Below are 23,915 nucleotides of genomic sequence, written 5' to 3'. Positions count from 1 at the left end.
TTATTTTAATCAAATGTATTTATTATTTATTTTATTATTTTATTTATCTATTTAATCTTTTTATTTATTTTAATAACATGTTTTAATTGTTTTAATTAAATAAAACTATTTTAATCAATTTATTGTAATTTAATTAATTCATTTTTAATTTTTTATAAATAAAATAAAAAAAATTGCAGTTGCAGGGTGTGTCCTTTAGATGGCGCCTAAGATCCATGTTTTTCTTTTTCTTCTTCTCCTGTTTCCTGTGCGTGGTATAAACTTCCGGGTCGTCATTCATTCTGTAACGCGCAGCAGCGGTTCGGCTGATTTTGGAGGTTCTGCTGGACCGAGTTCGGCCGGTTTCGGTACCGCGATGGCGGCGCTTCATCCCGGTGACCCGCAGCTGGTGTCGATGATCGTCAATCACCTGAAGACGGAGGGACTGTTCGATCAGTTCAGGAGGGACTGTCTGGCGGACGTGGATACAAAGGCAAAACACACACATTTACTTCAGTACCACGATTTTACCATGATTTTACCACAGTAATAGCATGGTATTATCTGAAGTGTCTAGTACCTGATGTTACCGTCCAATACTCTCACAGAACTAATCATGTATTTATCGATGATCGATTACGAGAGTCCCGTGATCAACCCCTCAGGGTTTAATTCGCGCACTTTTATCAACTGTCAGTTTAGCAGTTTCGCGTTTTTTGTTAATTATGATGTCTGGAAGCTCTTATTGCTTGTTGTGAAAAATGAATTAATAACCTGTAACAGTGACCGAGAAAATGTATTTATAACACTATATAAATGAGAATATGGAGGAAAAACAGCTCAGTTTTATTCAGAGACTCAAACTGAGGAGAAATATGTGATTTGCTGCAGATGCTGATATTAATATGGACAAAAAGTGATGAAATTCTGAAGCTTGTAAATGTAAATCAATGAGATCCTTATAACAGTACAGCAGAATATCTGCCAATATTGTCTTAGTTTTATGATCAAAAAAAAAATTTATAGTTTAATTTGTGGTGTTTTTCTTCCTCTCAGCCGGCGTATTTACACTTACGGCAGCGAGTCGACAACTTCGTGTCCAACCATCTGGCCAATCACACATGGAGTCCACAGCTGAACAAGAACCAGCTGAGAAACAGCATCAGACAGCTGGTCCAGCAGTACGTTCTCTCTCTCTCTCTCTCTCTCTCTCTGTTTATCTCGCCGTCTCTCTCTCATGTCCTCCTTCTGTCTGTGTGGATCAGGTCCGGTATGCTGGAGCAGGGAGTGGACAGGATCGTGGCTCAGGTCGTTGATCCGAAGGTCCATCACACCTTTCGGCCGCAGGTGGAGCGCATCGTCCGAAAGTTTCTGTCTCCAAACAGCCACGTGGAGGAGGATGAACTTCCTCCTGTAGCTCCGCCCCCTCTCGTGGAAAACCAGGAACTGGAACCGCTGACCGCAGATGATGGAATTGATGCCGGTGAGCGTCTCGCATGTTATTATATCGCAAACATTTGAGACGGTTTTCCTCAGTTTCTCTGTGTTCTCCAGCTGCGAGTTCCAGCGCTGATGTTCAGATCCAGACCAGTGTTACCGACCCGATCCATGATCCCACAGAGGACGAGACGATGGACATCAGCCTCCCTGAGGAAGAGGAGGAGCACGGCGCAGAGATGAAGGACGAACCGCAGGAGGAGCCTGGGAAAGACGGTGGAGAAGCGGAAGAAGAGGAGAAGGACGCGGAGATGGAGGAGGTGAAGGAGGAGGGAGACGCGGGGAAAGAGAACAGCAGTAAATCCTCAGGGAAGACAAGAGAGGAGAACCGGGAAACGGACTCGCAGAAACCCTGCAGTGTCAAACAGAAGACCAGAGAGCGGCTGAGAGAGGGTACGACAACAATAAAATACAAATATCTGAACATTTACTGGAGAAGCAAAATGACTGAAGATATTATTGAAAAATGCATCAAAATTAAGTGAATTTATGCTTAAAAACAAGAAATCTGCCATTTTCAGATCATTGAGATGATTTATAGTATAATTTCCTTGAAAATTCAGCTTTGATCACAGAAATAAATTACACTTTACTATATATTCACATAGAAAACATTGTAATAATATTTCACTGTTTTTACCGTATTTTTGATCAACTAAATGCAGTCCTGGTGAGCAGAAAAGTGAGCAAAAAATTGTAATGATTCCAAAATTTTGACCTGTAGTGTGTGTTTGTGTTTGTTAGAGTACTCGTTGGAGGACTCGGATCTGGAGGGTCTCAGTGACATCACCGTGAGTTCCGTCCACACCAGCGATCTGTCCTCGTTCGAGGGCGACAGCGATGAGGACGAGCCTCCGTCTGAGTCCACAGAGGAGGGAGAGATCAGCTCTGAGGGTGAGAAGCACGTCACATGATCAGCCGCTGCGTCTGTCTGTCACTGCAGCGCTCATACGTGTGTGTGTGTGTGTGTGTGTGTGTGTAGATGAGGGAGGACAGAAGACGGGTGACGACTCTGAGGGCAGCAGGGAGAAGAAGCCTCGCGGTGTGAGACAGGGATACGTACACAAACCCTTCCTGTACTCGCGCTACTACAGCGACTCTGATGACGAGGTGACGGTGGAGCAGCGCCGGCGATCTGTGGTAAGAACATTCTGAGCAAGATTATTAGAGTTCACTAAAACCATAACATTGTTACTTGAAATAAAAGAACGTTACCGGATTTTTTTTTTTTAACTAGCTGGCAAATCAAGATTTCTTATTGTCATTTAGTTTAACTTGATGGACTAAAAAATAATTAAAACTGAAATAAAAATGTATGAAAACTATATAGATATATTTAAAAAAAACAAAACAAATAAAAACGTCAAAAACATACAACAAAATTACTAAAACATTTTAATCAACAATATGTTTTAATTAAAATGTAGCTGTTTTAATCTTTATAATGTATAATTTTCATCTGGTCTTTGTTGTCGAAATCAAAAACTCATAAATTTCTTCGCAGGCCAAAGAAAAAGAGGAGCGTCTGCTGAAGCGGCAGCAGAACCGTGAGCGAATGGAGGAGAAACGCCGGCTGAGAGCAGCTCAGAATGAGGAACAGGGTACCTGCTCTCACATGTGTGTGTTGGTTTGCGTTAATGATCTGATCTCTGATCAGACTTTCTCCTTGCAGATCGGAAGAAACAGGCGGATCAGAGACCCCGAGCCAAAGAGGCTCGAAAAGAGAAGAAGTTCCTGGAGAAGAAGGTGGCTCTGAGCAGACAGAGAAAGAGAGACTCCAGGTCTGTGGGGATTTACCATAAATAAAATTCTTTTTAACATCTGTTTTCCTGTTACTTTATAACTTAAGAAAAAAAGATAAGAATATTCTGAATTACCAAAAACATTTCTTAAGAATGTTTCTTACAACAAAACTTAAGAAGAATTCAAATTCTTGAAAGGAATTGTCTAAAAAAAGACAAAGTGAAATGAATGCAACAGATGGCTCCATCTCTTTAAAATTAGCTATTAAAAATATACAGCGCACTTAAAAACTTAATTATAACATAAAAAGTCAAAATTAAGAGGTAAAAAGTCAAAATGTAATGCTTTCTTTACAGCTATGTTTATGAATGTCATCCGTGTTCGTCACAAGCATATGTGCACTTCGGTCAGAGTGGAATAAATGCGATTAAAGTGTTTACAAACCAGTTTATTGGGATTAAAACCAGCATGCACCACATAGTTTACCACGATTTTGAGCTTAAATGCATTAATTTGATGGAAGTATTGTGAGGTAAAGTTTAATCACAACATAATCGGATTATGAGGGTGCATGTAAACATAGTTCTTGACTTTTTCTTTTAGAAAAGAGGACGACAGGAAGAAAAGTGACACTGAGGGTGATTCAGCGAACAAAGATGTAAGTTTCTCTCATTCTCCAGCTCTGTCCGTCTGTCTCTGTCAGGAGTGACCAGCTCTGTCTGTCTCTGCAGGTGAAGTCGGTGAGTCTGAAGTCAGGACGACGGCTGTCTGATCTGGAAGAGCAGCGTAAGAAGAAGGCAGATGGTGAGGAGAAACTCCCTGACAAAAACCGTGTTCACTCCTTCATCCTGGACCTGGAGCTGGGAACGGAGGAACGTCAGAGGACGGTCGGGAAAGCAGTTCGGAAAGACTCGCACTCCAAAGAAAAGGAGCGCAAGGATAAGGAGAAGGAAAAAGAGCGCAGCGGCGGCCCTGATGAGCGACTCAAGCACAAACTCAGGAAGACTGGAGACGCCGCTGGAGACACTGAGAAAGATGGAGGGGCTGCGAGAGGAGGAGCAGCTGATGAGAAGAAGGGGGCAAAGGTCAAGCCGGACAGGAAAAGTTCTGTGTCATCCCGAGAAATCAAGACGGAAGCTGCGGATGAAGGGAACCTAAAGAAAGGAAAGACGGCCGTGGGTGAGAAGGAGAAATCAAAGGTGAGCGGCAAAAGCCTCCGGCGTCTGGACTCCACCGGCTCTTCAGAGGAGAGGTCAGAGGTCGAGACAGGTTCGGAGGTCAGCCGGAAGAAAGACAAGCACCCTAAAGAGATTCTGAAGAGGTCAAAGAGCCATCCAGAGGCTAAACCGGGAGAGAAGCTCAAGGTGAGGTCGGACAGGAAGGATTCATCCGCAGACAAGACTCAACCGCAGAAATCCATCTCGGAAAATGAGAGCGACGTCCGAAAGGTGGAGGCAGGGCCGAAGGTCAAGTCCCTATCTGAGAAACACAAGTCTAAATCCCAGAATCCTGCTGCAGGCAAATCGGACAAAAAAAGTGAAACCAAGACTAAAGCAGGAAGCACAGAACAGAAGAAAGAGGAAAGGAAAACGTCGGAGGAGAAAGCAAAGGTTGCAAAGAAAACAACTGAGAAAAAGGTGCCAAAAGATTCCGAGAGGAAGTCAGGAGATAAGGAGAGTTCTGCCGCACTGGAACCCACAGCCGTCTCCAGTACCACACCTCTACCGGACGACCCTTACGGCGCCCTGAGCGACGTCACTCCCGAATCAGAGGACGAGGATGCGGTGGTCAAAGAGCCCCGCCCACTATCAGCAGAAGCCGACGCCCTCTTGAGCCTGATGGACGTCTGCACCTCCGCCTCGGAGCTGGCAGCCCGGCGGGAAACAGAGGCCGACATGAAGATGAAGGAAGCGGCGCTTACACTGCTCTCCATGGATCCGGATATCGCACGCTCCTCGGATCTCATATCAGATTCTCAGGTTGCCATGGAGACGCTCCCTACAGGCACAGGAAGTGCGTTGTATTACCCTGTGACTGAGACGAACAGTGAGTCCGCCAGCGGCTCCTCGTCCCAGGATGCAGGTAGTGTATCGTCTACGATAATAGATTGTTGTAACGATCTAACATTAAACTACCATGAAATCCTGCACTTCACACACTTTCACTGCACAGTTTTTGATGCCGCCTAGTGGAGTGAATTTAGAATGACCTCAAAATTGATACAGGGTCTAAAACGCATTGTTGTCTTATATTTCTATGTGATATCACACAAGCTGCATGCTTTTTTCCCGAATATCAGCACAATCGCAAATGTGTTACGATTTAGTATGTGTTCACACTTGGCAGGTTTGGTTTGATTAAAACGAACTCTGATGCGACTGGTCTTCTAGTGAAGTTCGTTTGAATAAGTGTGAACACTGCCATCTGAACCAAACAAGTGGACCGAGACCCACATTTTCAGGGGGTCTCAATCTGGTTTCAGACAAACTCTGGTGCGGTTTGACTGAAATATGAACGCAACATGGACCAAAGACGTCTAAATGAACCAAAAACAGGATGTGATGTCACCATAAATTACCCTAAAAAGGACAGAATGATCAAGTATACCTCGTTCTTCTCATCTTCTTTGATTCAAATGATCCGAACTATAAGTGTGAACACACCTTTAGACTCAATATTATCTCTATTTCACCAAAGAAGATAGTTTCAAACAAAGCCAATTGATTAGTAACAGCCTATAGTGTTTAATTGTTCTAACTGGTTTTGTTGATTAAATGTTAGAATTTGACATAAAAGATGATAAATATATCTTATTAGGTTAGAAAAAATTGCCTTAATTGTGAAATTATCATTATTGACACAATCCCAGAAAATACCTAACTTTCATATTTTCGTCAATGTCGCACACTCTAACACACACAAACACATACATCATCATATATGCATGTAAATAATAAAACCTCATAATAACTGATTTCATTTACTAGCTGCATCTGTCGCCACAGTGGAACCCATGGAGACGGAGCCTCTCGGTTTGCAGGAAGTGACATCAGAGGTAAGCTCATGACATATCCTCTACAGTCTCAGATTATTGAGCTCGAATGAAATAAGCAGGTTAATTGCACAGCTGCAGTGCATGCTGCTTTAACGCTTACTGGCTTAGAACAATCATGAGGATTTGCTTCAATTATACATATATTGGGTTATTTGTTCATGAAGTCATTCTTCATGTAGAAGCAGCAGTATTTCAAGTGCATCCACTATATTGTCAGTTAATAACGTGATCACGCTGTTCTGCAGCCGCCTGCTCTCTTCTACTTTAGAGACAAGTTGTTTGGCATGTCAAACTTGCCTAGTGCATCAGGTTCGTCCTGTAGGTTTTTCTGATTGCTGGTGTGTCCGTGTATCTCCTATAATGTGTTGGTGCTGTTCTTTCAGGCTGGTGATGAAAGAGACAAAGAGAAAGACTCACAAATGCTTACAGCAGATGCAACTAAATCCACATTGACGGTCACTGCAGATGCAGCTGAGCCAACGCAGACCCTCACTGCAGACATTAATGAGTCCACGCAGACCCTCACTGCAGACGCAGCCCAGCCAACGCAGACCCTCACTGCAGACATTGAGTCCACGCAGACCCTCACTGCAGATGCAGCTGAGCCAACGCAGACCCTCACTGCAGACGCAGCTGAGCCAACGCAGACCCTAACTGCAGACGCAGCTGAGCCAACGCAGACCCTCACTGCAGACGTTAATGAGTCTACGCAGACACTCACTGCAGACGCAGCTGAGCCAGTGCAGACCCTCACTGCAGACGTTAATGAGTCCACGCAGACACTCGCTGCAGACGCAGCCGAGTTAATGCAGACCCTCACTGCAGATGCAGCTGAATCCACACTGACAGTCCCTGCAGACGCAGCTGAGCCAACGCAGACCCTCATTGCAGACGCAGATGAGCCAGTGCAGACCCACACTGCAGACACATTCGAGTCCATGCAGGCCCTCACTGCAGGCTCTTCTGAATCCACATTGACAGTCACTGCAGGCGCAGCCGAGCCAGCGCAGACCCTCACTGCAGAAGCTGCTGAATCCACATTGACAGTCACTGCAGAAGCAGCTGAGCCAGCGCAGACCCTCAATGCAGACCCAGCTGATCCAGAGCAGACCCTCACTGCAGGTGCAGCATTGTCAGTGCAGACTTTTGCTGCAGATGCTGCTGAGCCCCTGCAGACCATCATTACAGACACTCCTGAGACAGTACAAACCCTCAGTGCAGACATGGCTGAGTCATCTGCGCAGGCCCTCACTGAAGACGCAGCTGAATCAACGACAACAGTCCCTGCAGATGCAGCTGAGCCTGCGCAGCCCCTCACTGCAGACACAAAGGCGACAGAGACAGATGAGCCTGTGCAGACCTTAATGGAATACACTGCAGAACTTGTGTCACCAGTCTCTATAGACGCAGCAGAGCCTGCACAGACCCACAGTGCATACACAGCAGAGCCTGCTCAGATGCTTACATCAGACGCAGCTGAGGCCGCACAGACCCTCGCCACAGATACAGTGGAGCCTGCGCAGACCCTCGCTGCAGACACAAAAGAGACTGATGCAGATGAGCCTATGCAGACTCATACAGTAGACACAGTTGAGTCTGCGCAGACAGTCACCACAGATGCAGCTGAGCCTGCGCAGACCCTCGTTGCAGATACAGTGGAGCCTGTGCAGACCCGCTCTGCAGACACAAAAGAGACTGATGCAGATGAGCCTATGCAGACTCATACGGTAGACACAGTTGAGCCTGTGCAGACAGTCACCACAGATGCAGCTGAGCCTGCGCAGACCCTTGTTGCAGATACAGTGGAGCCTGTGCAGACCCGCTCTGCAGACACAAAAGGGACTGATGCCGATGAGCCCACGCAGACTCATGCAGTAGACACAGTTGAGCCTCTGCAGACAGTCACCACAGATGCAATTGAGCCTGCGCAGACCCTTGTTGCAGACACAAAAGAGACTGATGCAGATGAGTCCACGCAGAGTCATACGGTAGACACAGTTCAACCTGCGCAGACAGTCACCACAGATGCAGCTGAGCCTGCGCAGACGGACTCTACAGACACAGGTTAGTTACAGTGATGATTAGGAGTGTGTGTGTTTCTGATGATGTTTCAGTGTAACCCGTGCGTCTCATGCAGGCGGTGCGTCTGTCTCAGACGAGCAGGAACAGAAGTCGTCAGACGCCTCCGAGATGGTAACGAATCAGAATTGTTTCATCAGAAGATATTATACAGAAATCATGCGCGTGTCATTAATGACTTTGTCTGATCAGGTGGAGCAGACTGAGAGTGGCACACGGAGAGGACGATCATCTGCTCAGAGGGCAGGTGTGTGTGTTCATGTAAAATAACATCTTAAAAGTATGTTTCCTGAATAAATAAGACTGTAGAATCTGAAATTAAATGTAGTTTCTCTGCCTGCAGCATATCAAACCCAAAACGATAATGAAAAAGAGCAAACATCTAATAAAGAGGTGAGTTTTCTTTCCTCTCTCTCTCTCTCTCTCTCTGTCCGTCTGTTCTTCTTCTAAAGTGTGTGATGTGTTTGACAGTGTGGTGATGATGATGATGATGATGAAGAGGAGGAGAGATCTGGAGTGAGCAGGACTCCACGCAGAGGAAGATCCTCCAAAGCATCTGATGCTCCACAGAGAGAAACGCGTAAGAGTCGCAGTTGCACCCGCAGTGAGCTCTTCTCCACACACACACACACACACACACACACACACACACACACACCTGATCATGTGACCGTTTTTCTGCTCTTTCCCATAAGGCTCTGCTTCACAACCGAAGGACGCGGAGCCAGCTGTAGAGGAGGAGCCAAAAGAGGTGCATTTTTTTGTGTTTAAATTCTTCACTTTTGATTTAAAGAAAAAAAAAACTTAATTCTAATTTTGGAAAAAATGAATAACAACAACTGTTTTAATGATAACTTTTTGTATGTTGTCTTTTTCCTAATTTTAAGTCGAGTTTGTCGACCACTAAGATTTCCACACGATAATAAATTTGAAAAATGATCGTACAACGGATCATATTTTCAGTTCATCTAGTATTTATGTGAATATAACAAAGAATCGCTGTCATCCTCATCACGCCAAACATTTACAGAACTGACTTTCTGAAATATTTTAAATATTTTAGTTTATGATGGAAATGAGACATTTCTAATTTAAGTTCAAATTTTACATTTTTTTAAATGTTTATATTTTATTTAATTTCAGCTTTATTTCAATTAAGCCAAGACACTACATTGTTTTTCATTCGCTGTTTATTTTTGAGATTTTGGTCTATTTTACCTCCATAACATGTCTTCTTTCAGATTGTTGGAAAGAAAATGTTCAAAATACACATTTTATTGCAATTTATCTATTAGCGTCTGTAGATTTCAGTTACTATAAAGGCCGTTTTCTCCAAATGAGTTTTTTTCTCCACTTCAGCAGAACTTACACACACCAAAACTTAGAGTTTTATTTACATCTATATTCTGAAGATTTTTACTGTGGGGTTTGTTCATATGTCATTCACACTGATTTATAGAACGTTTTATTTCTAAAAACATGGTGAAAATGTATTTTTTCTGTCTGTTGACAGTATTTTCTGATTTATGGAGCAATAAAAAGAGATCCAAAATCCCTTCTGTAAAAACATTTAACTCTAATATGTCAACAAAATCAAACAAGAATTTTGAATCTGGCTTTATCCAATGTTCAGATTTATTTTCTGAAAATGTATGCAAATTAGTGCATATTTAATTAGACAATGTCTCATATGCATATTTAAACATTTAAGAAAACTAATATTACAAAACAATTGTTTTAATGTACTGTGATTAATCAACTAGGGAAGTGTGTGATAAACATTATTTTCCCCTTTTCACCTGTTGTGTGTTGCCTTAACAAAAATGATTTTAATTGTTTCAGGGGGGTTTTTTGTTAACAATATCAACATTGTCCAGCAAAAGAAAGAGTCGTTAATTTAAAGAGTTTTACATCATGACCTGAAAGTTGCTTTCAGAAGTTAAATTGACTGCTGGCTCAACTTTTTCTATAAGAGAGAAATGTCATGTCACATATTATACCAAACCTTAGACTATTCCAGGTCATGTGATCAATGTTTTAATGGTTCATAGTTTGGTTTTTGATGGAACTGAAGTGTTTGTTTTTATTAGCAGGGCCGAAGGAGTCGCCGCTCCGCTGCTCAGAGCAGAGACACTCCCACGGGTGAGCGTCTGAATCACGCTCACACACACACACACTCACACACACACCTCTGTCTGTAGATAATCAGCTTCCCTCTTTCTACAGTGAAACCTGCACTGAAACGGAAGAGATCAGACGAGCTTCTCTGCTCACCAGCAGAGGTGAAGGAAGAACCAGAACAATCAGCCAAACACAGAAGAGATGAAGGTCAGTTGTTTTTAATCCAGTGTCCATCATTGTCATTGTATGTGAAACAGCAGTCAGAAAATCCCACGGAATGAAGCCTGAATGGTCATTTTACTCCTTCCGTGTTTGATTTTTTCCTCAGCAAATCCATCTGAAGATCAGGATGTGAGCAAAGCCAGCGATGAAGATGAGGAGAGGAAAGATGAGGAAGATGTGACTGTGAGCAAACAAACACTCCTGACACTAAACAATCAGACATATGAATCAATGACTGACATGTGCGTGTGTTTGTGTTCAGCGGAAACCTGCCCGCCGTGGACGACCCTCCAAAGCGTCCTCCGCCACTGATGACTCGGGTACGAGAGCCGTGATATTACATCATATAGAGCTTTTGTCACATGTGTTTGTGCCTTAAATGCCACGGACCCCAAATATGATCATCCTCATGCAAGTGATCCCCATTCTAAAATTAAAAAAGGCATCTATGTAGTTTAAAATATAAAGACCCAGTTTACACTGTGAAAAATGTATATTTTAAATATGTTGAAAATATTTAATTTCTATTAAGTTAAATTATTACTTTTTTTTACTCATTATAGTACTGTTATAGTACTATATTTATTTACTCGCTTTATTTTAATCAAAAATGTAATTCATTTATTTACTTATTTATTTTAATGTAATTTATTTCAATCAATTGTTTATTCTAATTTTTAATTTTATAATTACATTTTTCTTACTCTATAGTAATGTTATGGTACAGTATTAATTTATTTACTTTAATCTATTTTTTACTTATTTATTTACTTATTTTAATCTATTTTTCTTTGTTTTAATCTGTTATTTTTTTATTTTATTTATTTTAATCAAATATTTTGATTGATACATTTTTACTCAGTTATTTACTTATTCATTTTAATCATATTTATTATTTTCAACTAATGTTTATTCATTTTAATCTAATTTTTGATTGCATTGTTTTTCTTGTTATATTACTTTTATAGTACTGTATTTATTTATTTACTCTTTTCTAATTTGTATTTACTTTATAATATTTTACTTGTTTATTTATTTTAATCTAATTATTTTTTTTACTGATTACATTGTTTTTTATTACTCGTAATACTGTTATAGTATATTGATTTACTAATTTTAATCCATTTTTGTTTTTATTTTTTTACTCATTTTAATCTGTTTATTTTTTGTTTGTTTTAATCTAATGTTTCTTATTTTAATCAAATTTTTTATTGTTTATTTATTTTTTAATCTTATTAATTTTTCATTATACATTTTTCAGTTTTTCTGTAATCATCTCCACGGGCCTGTCGAGGATTTTCAGTCTGTTCCTCTCGTTCACAGATACAGGAGCATCAGAGAAAAGAGACGGAGAAAAGGAGGATGACGAAGAAGAGACCAAAACCCGAGCGACGACCCGCGCCGCGTCTCGTCTGGAGGCAGAGAAGTACGGACGGATCCTCAGACACGCCGATGTTCACATCAATGAATCATTCCTCATTTCTGTCATGTGTGTTTCAGGAATAAACCCAGCAAACCGTCCACTCGAGCTCTGAGTAAACTCAGCGGGAAAGAGGAAAACTCCCCGAACACACGGTCTGTCTCTCTGTCTGTCTGTCTTGAGTGACAACTAACAAAACTGATTCAAACTTAAAACTTACAAGCTTTTTAAACTCTTTCTCTATCTAAACTATTTCACACATCAAGCTTGTACAATTATTTCAAACTTTCAGGTGAGGCTTTCTCAAGCCAACATTGCAGTTTGTTTATAAATGTACTCATCTTAGTTAAAAACTGTTTCTACACCAATTAGTTTTCCAGTGTCAGTCATAAACAGACAGGCAGTGTTTGTACAGTGCAGTAGTGTGTGTGTGTGTGTGTGTGAGACACTCATTCTCTCTCTCTCTCTGTCTCAGATCGGTGAGAGGACGGAAGCGTGACACGAGTCCTCCGGTCTCTCGCACACGTGGAGGGCAGAAACCTGACGATCCACCTGCAAAAAGAACCAAACGATGAATTCAGCATCACCGTTCTGCGTTTGATCTCGTCAAGTTCATGCTTGTTAGTAGTTTTAAGGTCAGAAAGTGTTTGAGAGTCTGTGAGCGGCTGAGAAACGAGTCTGAATGAAGAGCTGATGTTTAGAGACTGATGGCTACTGTGTGTGTGTGTGTGTGTGTGTGTGTGTGTGTGTGTGTGTCATATTTCTGTCACCATAAAGATGCTCATTCTGTGAATGTCATTATTGTTCCATTTTATATTTTTACCTTTTTATTATAAATTCCAGTATTGATCCGAGATCTGATCTGTGTTGTTTTTTTATATTTTGTTTTGAGTAAGATGTTTTTTACCATTTAATTAATTTTAATTTTATAATACAGACGTATATCATCCGTAGATCAAAAAAAAAGAATGTTTTGTTTAAAAAGTTTAAGGTTTTTGACATTTGAGAACTTTAACAGACTGAGACTCGACGAAACGGACAGATTTAAGTTTAAAGTGTGTGAGAGAGAGAGAGAAAGAACAGACGAGAGGCTTTTATTTCTGTGGTTGAACTAAGAACAGTTTATTCCGTCGCTCATTTATTATTGGACATGTTAATCTGGCGCAGCAGGAAACAGCTGTGTGTGTTTTAGAGAGTCGAGCTCATTTCTTCCAGTAGGAGGTTGAATTCGATCACTTCAGATGTTCCCTTCAGTTATTTCCTTCATGCAGCTCATTTTAAACTCGGCACTAACTAGTTCTGTCATTCCTCCGGCTCTCAAAGCCTCAGACACAAACCAGTGTTACAGAAGTGATCTAAATCTGACTGAAACTCCCTTTGGGAAATGAACATTGATTCCTAAAGCAAATACACTGCAAAAAATGATGTTCTTCCTCAGTGTTTCTGTCTTGTTTTCCAGCACAAATATCTAAACATTCTTAAATCAAGAAACATTTACTGGAGAAGAGAAATGACTGAAGATATTACTGAAAAATTGCTCAAAGTGAAGTGAGTTTGTGCTTAAAACAAGAACAAAGATCTGCCAATGGAGTCAGAAAAATACAAAGATACATTTTTCAGGACACAGCACTTAATACTGTATGATTAATTTTGCATCTCAAATTGGTGTTAATCTGTAGTCATTATAATTAGCTGTTAGATATTAAAAATCTCTTTACAATATTATCCTGCTGGCAGGAAAGTACTAGTACTACTAAAACAACAGAAATTAAACAACTTTAAAAACATTTGCATCATAACATCCTCCAGTTGTCGAATAATACATGTTGCCATTTAAAATCGAAACATAAGCCTTTTTATCGCTCAGTAAACTGTTTCCATCTTTCCTTTGTCCATTTCCTGTGATTGTCCACAAGGTGGCGCCACATTCAAAGAGTTCCTTCTCCTTCCTGTTTTCTGCCATAGTGAAGCCCTGAGGCTTTCAATCAGGTCCGGGGAAAAGATTAGAGGAAAGCAGTAAAAATGATAATTAAAAAAAGGAGAGAGATTAAACTGAATAAATTTGACTGAAATAAAAAAAAATTATAATTAAATAAAAAAACGATTAGTATGTTAGATTAAAACAAACAGATTTAAATAATTAATAAACTAACACTTTTGAAGTCAATTAATTAAAATTTGATTAAAATAAAAAAATATATTGGCTACATAAATAAAAACATTTAAAATGATTTGATTTACATAAGAAAAAATAATTTTATAAAATTAACTAAATAACTTTATTTAAATAAATATAAAAAAATACGAAAAGCAGTGAAAAAATGTAAAAAATAAATTAAACTAAAATGTGAATAAAATAAAAAATGAATTAAATATGTAGTTTAAATTAATAATAATAAATAATAAATTATATATTAGAACAAACTGATTAAACCAATAACACGTTTGATTTAAATAAAATAAGTACATAAATAAAAATATGTAAAATAAATAAACATTGGTTTAAATAAAGATATTGAATTTAAACAATTGAAATTTTATTTATTTAAATAAACAAAATAAAGCACTTAAATAACAAGTTTTATTTTATTGATAAATACGAAAAGCGGTGTAAAAATAAGATTAAATAAATTTGAATAAAATAACATTAAATACGTTTTTGCTTAAATACATTCATAATAAATAATGATGAATATATTAAAACAAACTGATTAAACATATTTGAATTATTTATAATAAATACAAATTATTTAATAAATAAAACTGATTTAAATAATATCTGAAACAACTTATTTGATAAGTAAATTAAATAAATTAATAAAATAACAGTACAGTGCTACAGTTAAGTAGAGAAAACGCAATGATGTCATTTAATAGAAAAACTAACTGTTTTACACATTTATAATATCTATTTTTCACATTATTTGGGTCTTCATACATGAAAATAGTCGCATTCAGGATGATGGTGTTTGAGGGATTGAGAAGCGTTGGGTTAATAACAGGGTTAATAAACACACTGATGTGTCGAAGCAGCTCAGAGACAGTGTTCATTGTTGTTTTAAGACTCAGAGCAGGTGAGTTTTTACCTGCTCGTGCCCGATGCGGGTTTGACTCTGAACGAGCTTCAGTGTTTTACAGTGTTTCACTTCTGTCTCGTCCCGTGTTTCTCTCTCTCTCTGTGTCCGCTCGGGTCACGCGCATCTGGACTCGATGGGCTTTAAATCGCTGCACATGAGTTTCAGGAAAACAGAAAGAAAGGCTTTACTGGCATTAACGTGCGCGCGGGAGCTGCTGTTATCCGTGTCACGCCATTCTTTCCTTCATGTTCGTCCTGTAGATTCGTGCATGTGTGGGAGTTTCATCACAAACTCTGAAGGTCTGTCAGATGCTGTTAAACATCACACACATATAAGCAGCGGGAACGAGTTGCTGTTTTGAAGTTTATTACGCTTGGCGCGTTCATTTTTTCATTAGGCATCTGCATGCACGCGCAATTTATGCTTCACGAGCGTGCCAAGTGCACGCCCACGGTGATCCCTCGATCGCGAGCATCTGCAGAGTCACGCGTGAACGCACTGATAGATATTCATGTCACTTTTATCAGACAGATAGGAACGCGCGTGATTGAGGCGCGTGGCCGCTAGATGGAGAAAGAGACGCGCGCGCTGGAGTTCAGTTGTTTTGCCTTACTGATATTTACCAAGAATTTAAAATCATTTATAAACATGTTTACCGAACTACAAACTTGTATGCGAGGAAAAATACAATTTCTATTATTTAAATTTGTGAGCGTGTAAATGATGTTAATTCTCCTCATCATCAGCTGATTAATTAATCTGTAATAGAGTCACTGGTGAAGTTAAACTATTAACTGTAAAACTGGCTACTAAACGCATTTTGTCGTGTTATAGCAGCCTATTTGATCGTATCATATTAAAAATCATAAAAAAAAAATTGTAATTTGTGTTGATTTAATACAGTGAAATAAAGCAGCAAAAACTATATTTTCTGTTATGACGCTTTGGTTAAAAAAAAAAAAAAGAAAGAAAGAAAGAAAAGCATGACAGAAAAATATGTTTAGCCTCATAATTCTCGATTAGACGAAAATATGATCGCCGGAAAGAGGAAAGATTATTAAACATTTATATTTTACTTTTTTTAATGGAAATCGAGTTTTTAGCTACTCGAACTTCACAACACGATAAAAACCCATTGTGACGCTCAAAGTCCAACAACATGATTTATTATTATTATATACAATTAACAATGAATTAAAGTTTTTATTATTTCCCGTCAACACTCAATAAACACGCTTATTAAATATATTAATTTCAGCTATTCATTAATTTACTGAAATAACACGTTAACAGTAGTTTAGTTAGATTTTATTTTTGTCGTGAACGTTCACAATATCAATCATATATATATATATATATATATGTGTGTGTGTGTGTGTGTGTGTGTCAGAAACACGATATCACAATAAGAAAATCTAATTATTTAAAGCGACACTTCCTTATTTACGCAATATTTGAGGAAAGTGCGGGAAACCGCGTCAAAAATAAGAAGAAAGAGAAAAAGAAGAAAGGATCGTTTGTTAATTTTTGCCCGGTTTATTATTATTATTATTATTAGTGCTGTCGCTGTTAAATTGAAAAATGTAAGCGTGACGCATATTCATAAAATTCATATTTTCCTTGTACCGTTTTTAGGCCTCGTTCATTCTGAATGGACAAAAACACGCTGAAATATGACGCGGATAAGAGTCGAAATTAATTTGACGAGTTGTTTTATTCTACTATTTTTTTAATTAGTTTACTTAATTATTTTTGTGGAATACACACAGATGAAATCGGTTAAACATAATATGCGGTTCGATTCTGACAGTGTTTTTACGAATCAAAAGATAAGATAAAGATTTTAAAAATAATTACCAACCCTGCCTTAAATAAAAGAAGAGCTCCAGACGCGCCTTTAGTCATAATAAATTAATTACGAACAGAAAGAAGTTACTTACAAGGTTTAAATCCACTTGACCTGAGAATAAAATCACACATATAAACCAGTAGCATATTTATGTGATGTTACCGAACACGATTATTATAGAGCTGCCGTTATTTTTTGCTCCGTAAAAACGTTCCGCGGAATGATGATGATGATTCTGCGCGTTCTGTCAGGCCTACTTTTTTCATCAGCTCGTATGTAGTTGTCAGTGTGATTTTAAAGGGTCATTGATATCTTTTCATTCTCTCCTCGGGTGTTTAAGGGTTAAAGTTTAAGACGTTCTGGGTGTTCTGACCTGCTGCTGTAAATATGTGCAAGTCCCGCACAGCCAATCAGAACGCGCTACAGCTGGCCGCCTGGCCAATGGGAGTGTGTTGAGGGTCAGTGTCAGCCGCAGGTGAAGTGGATAGTAGCTCTGTGTGTTCACTCACACTCGCGCTCTGGCGACGTGGATGCGCATCCACAAAAACTCCCTTCACGCGGGGCGCGATGCGACCGAACTGCCGCCACGGGGCTCAATCTCCATTTGATCCGGATCTGGAGCGCGTAACCCCGTTACTGTGTGATCGACAGTGACTTTTCTTGCTTAAAATGGCTGTGCGCAGCAACTCTCTGATGCCGTTCTCCATTCAAGCCATTCTGAACAGAAAAGAGGAGTCTCGGCATCTGAACGAGCTGGATGTGTGTTTCTCGAAAAGCGCGTGCTGGAAAATCTTCCATGAAATGGACGGAGCGGACAGGAGCGATGAGAGAGAGCATAAGAACTACGACTCGGACTCCGGGCTGAGCGAGGACAACGACACCAAAGCGCAAAGCGATGCGAAGCCCGAAAAAGACGCAGATTTAGCGGACGAAACGGATCAGGAGGAGTCCACGGCGGCGGAACACTGCAAAGGCCTGAGCGACTGCGTGTCCGGTGAGTAAAGAACCGTGAAAAGTTTTCTTTGAGCTCCAAGAACAGTTGCTTGATTCATTTACTGTAAAAAGTTCTTAATTGGGATCCACTAAAGGTTCTTTAAAGTGGAAAAGGGTTCTTTAGATTTTAAAAAATGTTCGTCACACTGAGGGAAAAAAAATGGTTCTTTTTAGAACTGTTCACTGAAAGGTTCCAAAAATGGTTCTTCTGTTCCATCGCCCTTTTGGAATCTTACTTTTTATACAAAAAGCGTGTGAGTAACGCGTTTGTGATTCTTCTCCAGACTGTAATACGGCCGAGGAGAAGAGCGGCGATCAGCCCAAGCAGAGGAAGAAGCGTTCCCGCGCCGCGTTCTCTCACGCGCAGGTGTTCGAGCTCGAGCGGCGCTTCAATCACCAGCGCTATCTCTCCGGACCGGAGCGCGCGGACCTCGCGGCCTCTCTCAAACTCACCGAGACGCAGGTCAAGATCTGGTTCCAGAACCGACGCTACAAAACTAAGCGGCGTCAGATGGCGGCCGATCTGCTGGCCTCGGCGCCGGCGGCGAAGAAAGTGGCCGTGAAAGTGCTGGTCCGGGACGACCGGAGGCAGTACAGCCCCGGAGAACTGCTGCGACCGCCGCTGCTCTCGTCGTATTATTACCCGTACACATACTGCCTGCCCGCCTGGAGCCTGTCCTCCTCCTGCACTGGACACCAGTGACACCCGGACGCACGCACGCGCGCGCGCTCACATATTTATTCTACCAAAGACAGTCGTTTACTGAGGAGCCAAAAAACAAACGGGAGATTTATTCACAGAACTGCCTTCAAATGTCTGCCTCCTTCTTCCAAGGACTGATATCAGTTTTGCTCCTATAAAAACACTATTAGGATTTTATTATTTCAGAATGTATGGAAAATGTTTTTAGCAAAATGTTCTTTCTTCTGGTCGGAAAACAGCACTTGATGATGTCGTTACGCGGTTTTAAGGTAACGGTAAGACTGGCACTTTCCCGCCCCTCACGAATCAAAATATTAAAATCAGAGGAAAATATTGATCTGTCGAACGTTTGTTGGACTCCTGGAGTGAGCCGTGGAATTTACTCGACATGTACCTGTTTTCATATTAGTGTAACGTGTTTTTGTTTAATGAAAGCATTAAAACGTATGAAGCATAATTTCATTCGTGTTTCTCACATTTTATGAGATGTCATTTCTCTGTGTTCTCAAAGTAAGAGCATGAAATTAATGAGCCGTGACATCATGAGCCCAATGGAGTCATTAAAATGTTATTATTAGACACAAAACGGTCATAATTCCACGCGAAACAGATTCATCCACATTTAGGGTTTTCATGTGTTTGTTTTGTTTTCTGAAATCTGCTGCTAAACTGTGTTAAAGATGTTTCAGATCATCACAGAAAGTAAAGGCCTAAACGAGGTTGCAGAGATATATTTATATAGTCTGTTGGAGACAAATCAGTGTTAAGAAAGAGTGTATTTATATTGGAATTATTGAAATGCATAACAATAAAGCAGTGCAAATAATAAAAACCAAACAACAACCGATATGTTTAATAATAATAAATGTAGTGGGTTTATGATTTAATGTTGTTTTGTCTCGCGTTTCAAACTCTTTGATTTATGCGCGCGATCAGAACAAGGCCTCGCTGAACTCAATACAACTCATTACCCTTGAGTATAATTAAAGAGATGATTCAATCACTTATTTTGTAAATAAATGTACGAATTATATTTCAATAAAAATGATATAGGCCTATAGCATAGTTTGCATTTCGCTTGATCTATTGCGGTTATTCTGACATGGCGAATTAGTATTTCCGAAATCGAGTGATTAGTAGAATAACCCTTCATGTGCAGAAATATGAAGTAGAGGAAATCATCATACTTTATTGCAGACTCACTGTAAAACAAACAACAGAAAAAAACAAAAACATTAAAGAAAAAAATCAATGCGTTGCAAAAGTGTCTCCACAACTTGAACTAATAACGTGTAGCCTAGATACTGAAAGTAACATAAATATCCGTTTTTATTATGAATTCAGGTTGATTTGGACACTTTTTCCAATTTATCTCAATGGTGTCCCAATCACCCTGAATTCACCCTAAATAAAATTCCTTGAAGTACAGGCCTAGATTATGATGATGGGCTCTATATGGTGTTTTACTGCATTCAAAATGAAGACACAATAACTCCTCAAACAATTGCATCGCTGATTCTCAGAGTTTGGTGCTGTGAGGAGCAGGTGGAGATGATCAAGTGTTTCAGGACTGTCTCTGTCTTCTCAGTCAAACTCCATCATATGAACAGGATGAAGGGAAACTCATCAAACCGCTGCTTGTCCCTCAACATCTGTTCTGATGGATCGAGGATTCAGGTATGAGTCCCATGAAATGAACATGTAGTTTCTGTGTTTGTACACATTTGATGCGCAAAGATACTAGTGTTTATGCAGATGATTGCGAAACATCAGATTCGAGGTCAGCTTCAACACCCAAAACCATCAAATGAACGAATTAACGCTTGCGGTAAACGTCAGAAATCATACAAAATAGTGTGTTAGACAGACTACAATTTTTAAAATGCGCAATTTGAAATGAAATGCCTCAAGAAATGATTAATCTGCTCTGTGAGTCACATAAGGCCTGTGTGAGCGCATTATTATCGCGTTCAGGATTCACCCCAATTGCTTTGTTGGCTGTTTTTAGGTGGAAAGTTCTTGGATTTAAATGGCACACTTACGATTTATGCTGAGAAATTAGATGAATATTTGACAATAATCACCACATTAATTCCTGGCTGTTGGGTTTGAATCCACTGATCCCAAAAAAAGGTTATTATGAGGCCTGTCGAGAGACTTCAGAAAAGTACAATTCCATTTCTTAACATGAGTATTTTCCTTATGCGTGGATCTGTTTTGGGTTAACATGGGCCAGCGCATTTGAAGACTTTGAATTGATGGTCCATAGTTTGAAGTTATTTGAGCGCGTGCATGTGCCGAGAGTGATGCGTCCAAAGAAGAGCACGAGCCTCTTTACATTCTTCGGCATAAATGCAGCGAGTCCGACGGTTCAACTTTCCGGGAAAATGTGTGTAATGACCAAGAAAAAAAAGAGAGAAAAAGAGAGAGCAGGGCCTTAAGCTTTAGTCTCAAACACAAACGGGCTGATCTGGAAATCATTCGCAGATGGAGCTTCATTTTGCCACTCAAAACGCTATTGGCATTGAAATGATCACATGCACACACGAAATTCAGCGATTATTCGGTTCAGTAAAGATCCTTCTTGTCTAGACGTAGCCTGTTTTCTGTGGAGATTAATACATTTCTTGGTGTTTTATATCGATTTATTTGTTTGCATGTTTTAGGACACCGATGATAAAGAATTAGAAAATTTGTGGAACGTTTTTCTGTGAGGTCATAATGTAAATTCCAATTAACTTTTGACGGGTGTAATTGTGTCGTCATGTAATGAATCGCTCTGTTGTGTGACATGTATGTTCAGTGTTTCAAGCGTGACATTTGTCATGTTGGCACAGGCTGCTTCACTAGTCTATATTTTGACAGGATTTGCAACTTTAACATGATGGCCTCGCAATTTCCCGCTACATAAGTAGTTTTTTACTATCCCGTGAATGCCTGTGTATTTTTGGTCAAATTTTGGACGTCAAGGACAATTTCTTTATACACGCTAATAGAGCGCGCCTGTCACACATAATGGCGGCGTAATCAGGGCAATCATTTTCCCGCGCAGAGACATGAGCCAGTTGTTGTTCTAGATCAAATTTCACGTTTAATGAAAGAAAATTGGCATTTCAGACACTTCAGTCTCGCGGGTCAGAATCGTCCACCTGCGAGACGTTCATTTATCTCCTAATTAAATTATATTTTCGCTTCTTTAAGTCTGCACACGTGCTTTTGCTCCGCGGGTTTTTTCCCGCGCCTTCTTTCTTGGTGAATCTCTACCTGCTCGAGCATCAGATCACCAGTAATGCGGCCGTGAAGGACTCGATTGCAGTGGATGTGTGTGATGTGAAGCAGATGTTTCGCGCGTGGAAATGCTTAACAGGTGCTCGCGCGTGTTTAACCTCACGCCTCGAGCAGTTAACATGTCACAGCGTCAGTCTAATTATCATGTCTAATTACACTCCCGCTTGACTTTTAGGGATGTTTCTGCAATAAATGGGATATTTAAGAGTTTCCCGAAAACAAAACGGAAAGATAGTATTCCATTGTCCTCGCTTTAAAATATAATTTCAGATCAGATGATTATGAATACTATTTATTTTATTGTCTAAACTTCATGTAATGTAAATCATGTCTGATAATAATTCAAAATAATATGCTAAAATGATAATTATGCTAATGCAATTCCCCAGTTCTCTTAATGACTTGGGCGAAACAAAATATATAATAGGATATATAAACGCGATGGATTTCACTGTAAGCGTTTTTGCAGTTGCGCTTATTTGGTGGATGCTTAATCTGCTGGTCCCATATTTATTGTAAACATACAGTCTAAAAAATGTTTAGTTGAAAATGGACAAACCCAGTGATTGGGTTAAATGTTTGCCCAACGTGCTGGGTAGTTTTATTTAACTCAACTGTTGTTTAAAAATGACTATATGTCTGGCTTAAAATGAACCCAAAATATGTTGGAAATTAAAAATCAGACACATAATTACTAGAGGCAACAATAATAATGAAAAGGTGAACATGTATTAATACGCAGTTTATTAAATGTTTATTGTTTAATCATTATTCATTAAACGTATTAATAGCCTAAATGTTAATTTATTAAACATATTAATAAATGTTGATTTCCAACATACTTTGGGTTCATTTTAAGTAAGAAACACAGTAATTTTTAAACAATAGTTGAGATAAATAAAACTGCCCAGCAGGTTGGGTCAAACATTTAACCCAACCACTGGGTTAAAACAGCCCAATTGCTGGGTTTGTCCATTTTCAACCTAACTTGGGTTGTTTTTAACCCAGCATTTTTTTTTAGAGTAGGCTATTATTATTATATAAAATATAGCCTAGCCTATTTTTAAAAGAATTTTAAGATTCTTCTATTTCAGTTAAACAAAATTACATTGTTGCCCGAGGCCTGTAACGTGACGTGCACAAGGTTTTGCAATAATCAGAACGCAAAGTATTTATTTTGTGTCCATTGTCTCGGATGAACAGCGAAGCTCCATTCAGTAAGTCGAGACTCCATTCCGAAGCTGCGCGGAAAGTTCTTCTGGAACAGTCGTGATCTCACAGTCTCTTCAGAGTCTGATGATGATTTATTTCAGTCTGGAGATCCCGGGAGCTCCATTAGGTCAAACCTCCCCATGACTTTACGAAAACTCTCAGAAAATCCTCTTTTAGCAGGTCTATTTTTGCTGTTGGTTGGTTTCTGAAAGTTGAACATTCTGCTGTTTATTATTCTTATCGCGCATGAAGCTCGTTCTCGAACGATATGAAGCTGGAGAAACTGGAGTTTAATCTGAGGAGAGTCTGACACGCGCTTCGAGACTCAGTGTTTGATGTAAGTACAGTTTGAGTGTGTTATCGAGAGTCTGCTGATATCAGGTCACAGTTTTAGCCAAATTCATTCTCAAATAATAGATGAAATAGAAACTCACACCATGATATCTGATCTCTGGGGTGGAGAAATCTTCAAACTATAGAAGCATTTAGACTCAAACAAATGTGCGGAATTTGGAAGTTTATTTTTGTATATAGTTTATATCAGAGATTACAGCATTGAGTTTGATCAGTTATTACTGATTTTTACTGAATCACTCTTCAGGTGTGTGATATCCATCTGTTACAGTCAGTCATTAGTGTTATTTCCTGGCAATATCTGTGTGTGTGTGTGTGTGTGT

The 23,915-nt window shown here is 39.6% G+C and overlaps 2 protein-coding genes across 9 annotated transcripts; both read left to right on the top strand.

Annotated features, from left to right (window-relative positions):
• The first annotated feature begins 253 nt into the window (after positions 1–253).
• bod1l1 (biorientation of chromosomes in cell division 1-like 1) lies at positions 254–12,970 on the top strand. Of its 8 annotated transcripts, none has more exons than XM_051859731.1 (24): positions 254–472; positions 1,036–1,160; positions 1,245–1,462; positions 1,534–1,869; positions 2,221–2,370; positions 2,459–2,616; positions 2,981–3,077; positions 3,149–3,257; positions 3,823–3,877; positions 3,951–5,301; positions 6,207–6,274; positions 6,658–8,338; positions 8,412–8,467; positions 8,546–8,600; positions 8,697–8,746; positions 8,825–8,933; positions 9,049–9,104; positions 10,447–10,495; positions 10,580–10,681; positions 10,803–10,879; positions 10,959–11,016; positions 12,020–12,122; positions 12,197–12,271; positions 12,592–12,970. In XM_051859731.1, exons 1-24 carry the CDS (start codon positions 356–358, stop codon positions 12,689–12,691), a joined length of 5,355 nt encoding a protein of 1,784 aa, XP_051715691.1. In that variant the 5' UTR covers positions 254–355; the 3' UTR covers positions 12,692–12,970. The 8 variants fall into 8 exon arrangements, with proteins under 8 accessions (XP_051715691.1, XP_051715690.1, XP_051715689.1 ...); XM_051859730.1 differs by having other exon boundaries at positions 10,444–10,495; XM_051859729.1 differs by having other exon boundaries at positions 8,825–8,957; positions 10,444–10,495.
• A 1,768-nt stretch (positions 12,971–14,738) lies between these two features.
• nkx3-2 (NK3 homeobox 2) lies at positions 14,739–19,195 on the top strand. The gene is made up of 2 exons (XM_051859732.1): positions 14,739–18,036; positions 18,320–19,195. The coding sequence occupies exons 1-2, from the start codon at positions 17,712–17,714 to the stop codon at positions 18,736–18,738; spliced, it is 744 nt and encodes a 247-aa protein (XP_051715692.1). The 5' UTR covers positions 14,739–17,711; the 3' UTR covers positions 18,739–19,195.
• Positions 19,196–23,915: the final 4,720 nt, after the last annotated feature.

This window comes from Ctenopharyngodon idella, chromosome 14, assembly GCF_019924925.1.
Source record: "Ctenopharyngodon idella isolate HZGC_01 chromosome 14, HZGC01, whole genome shotgun sequence".
In the NCBI taxonomy this organism is placed as follows: domain Eukaryota; kingdom Metazoa; phylum Chordata; class Actinopteri; order Cypriniformes; family Xenocyprididae; genus Ctenopharyngodon; species Ctenopharyngodon idella.
This window is presented reverse-complemented; position numbering and strand designations above follow the sequence as displayed.

Excerpts from the sequence above, each read along its gene's own strand:
- bod1l1 (XM_051859724.1), top strand. The coding sequence starts at position 356 with ATGGCGGCGCTTCATCCCGGTGACCCGCAGCTGGTGTCGATGATCGTC. Across the intron at positions 473-1,035 it reads TGGCGGACGTGGATACAAAG|CCGGCGTATTTACACTTACG; the intron begins GCAAAACACACA and ends TCTTCCTCTCAG. Across the intron at positions 10,496-10,579 it reads GAGCAGAGACACTCCCACGG|TGAAACCTGCACTGAAACGG; the intron begins GTGAGCGTCTGA and ends CTCTTTCTACAG.
- nkx3-2 (XM_051859732.1), top strand. The coding sequence starts at position 17,712 with ATGGCTGTGCGCAGCAACTCTCTGATGCCGTTCTCCATTCAAGCCATT. Across the intron at positions 18,037-18,319 it reads CCTGAGCGACTGCGTGTCCG|ACTGTAATACGGCCGAGGAG; the intron begins GTGAGTAAAGAA and ends ATTCTTCTCCAG.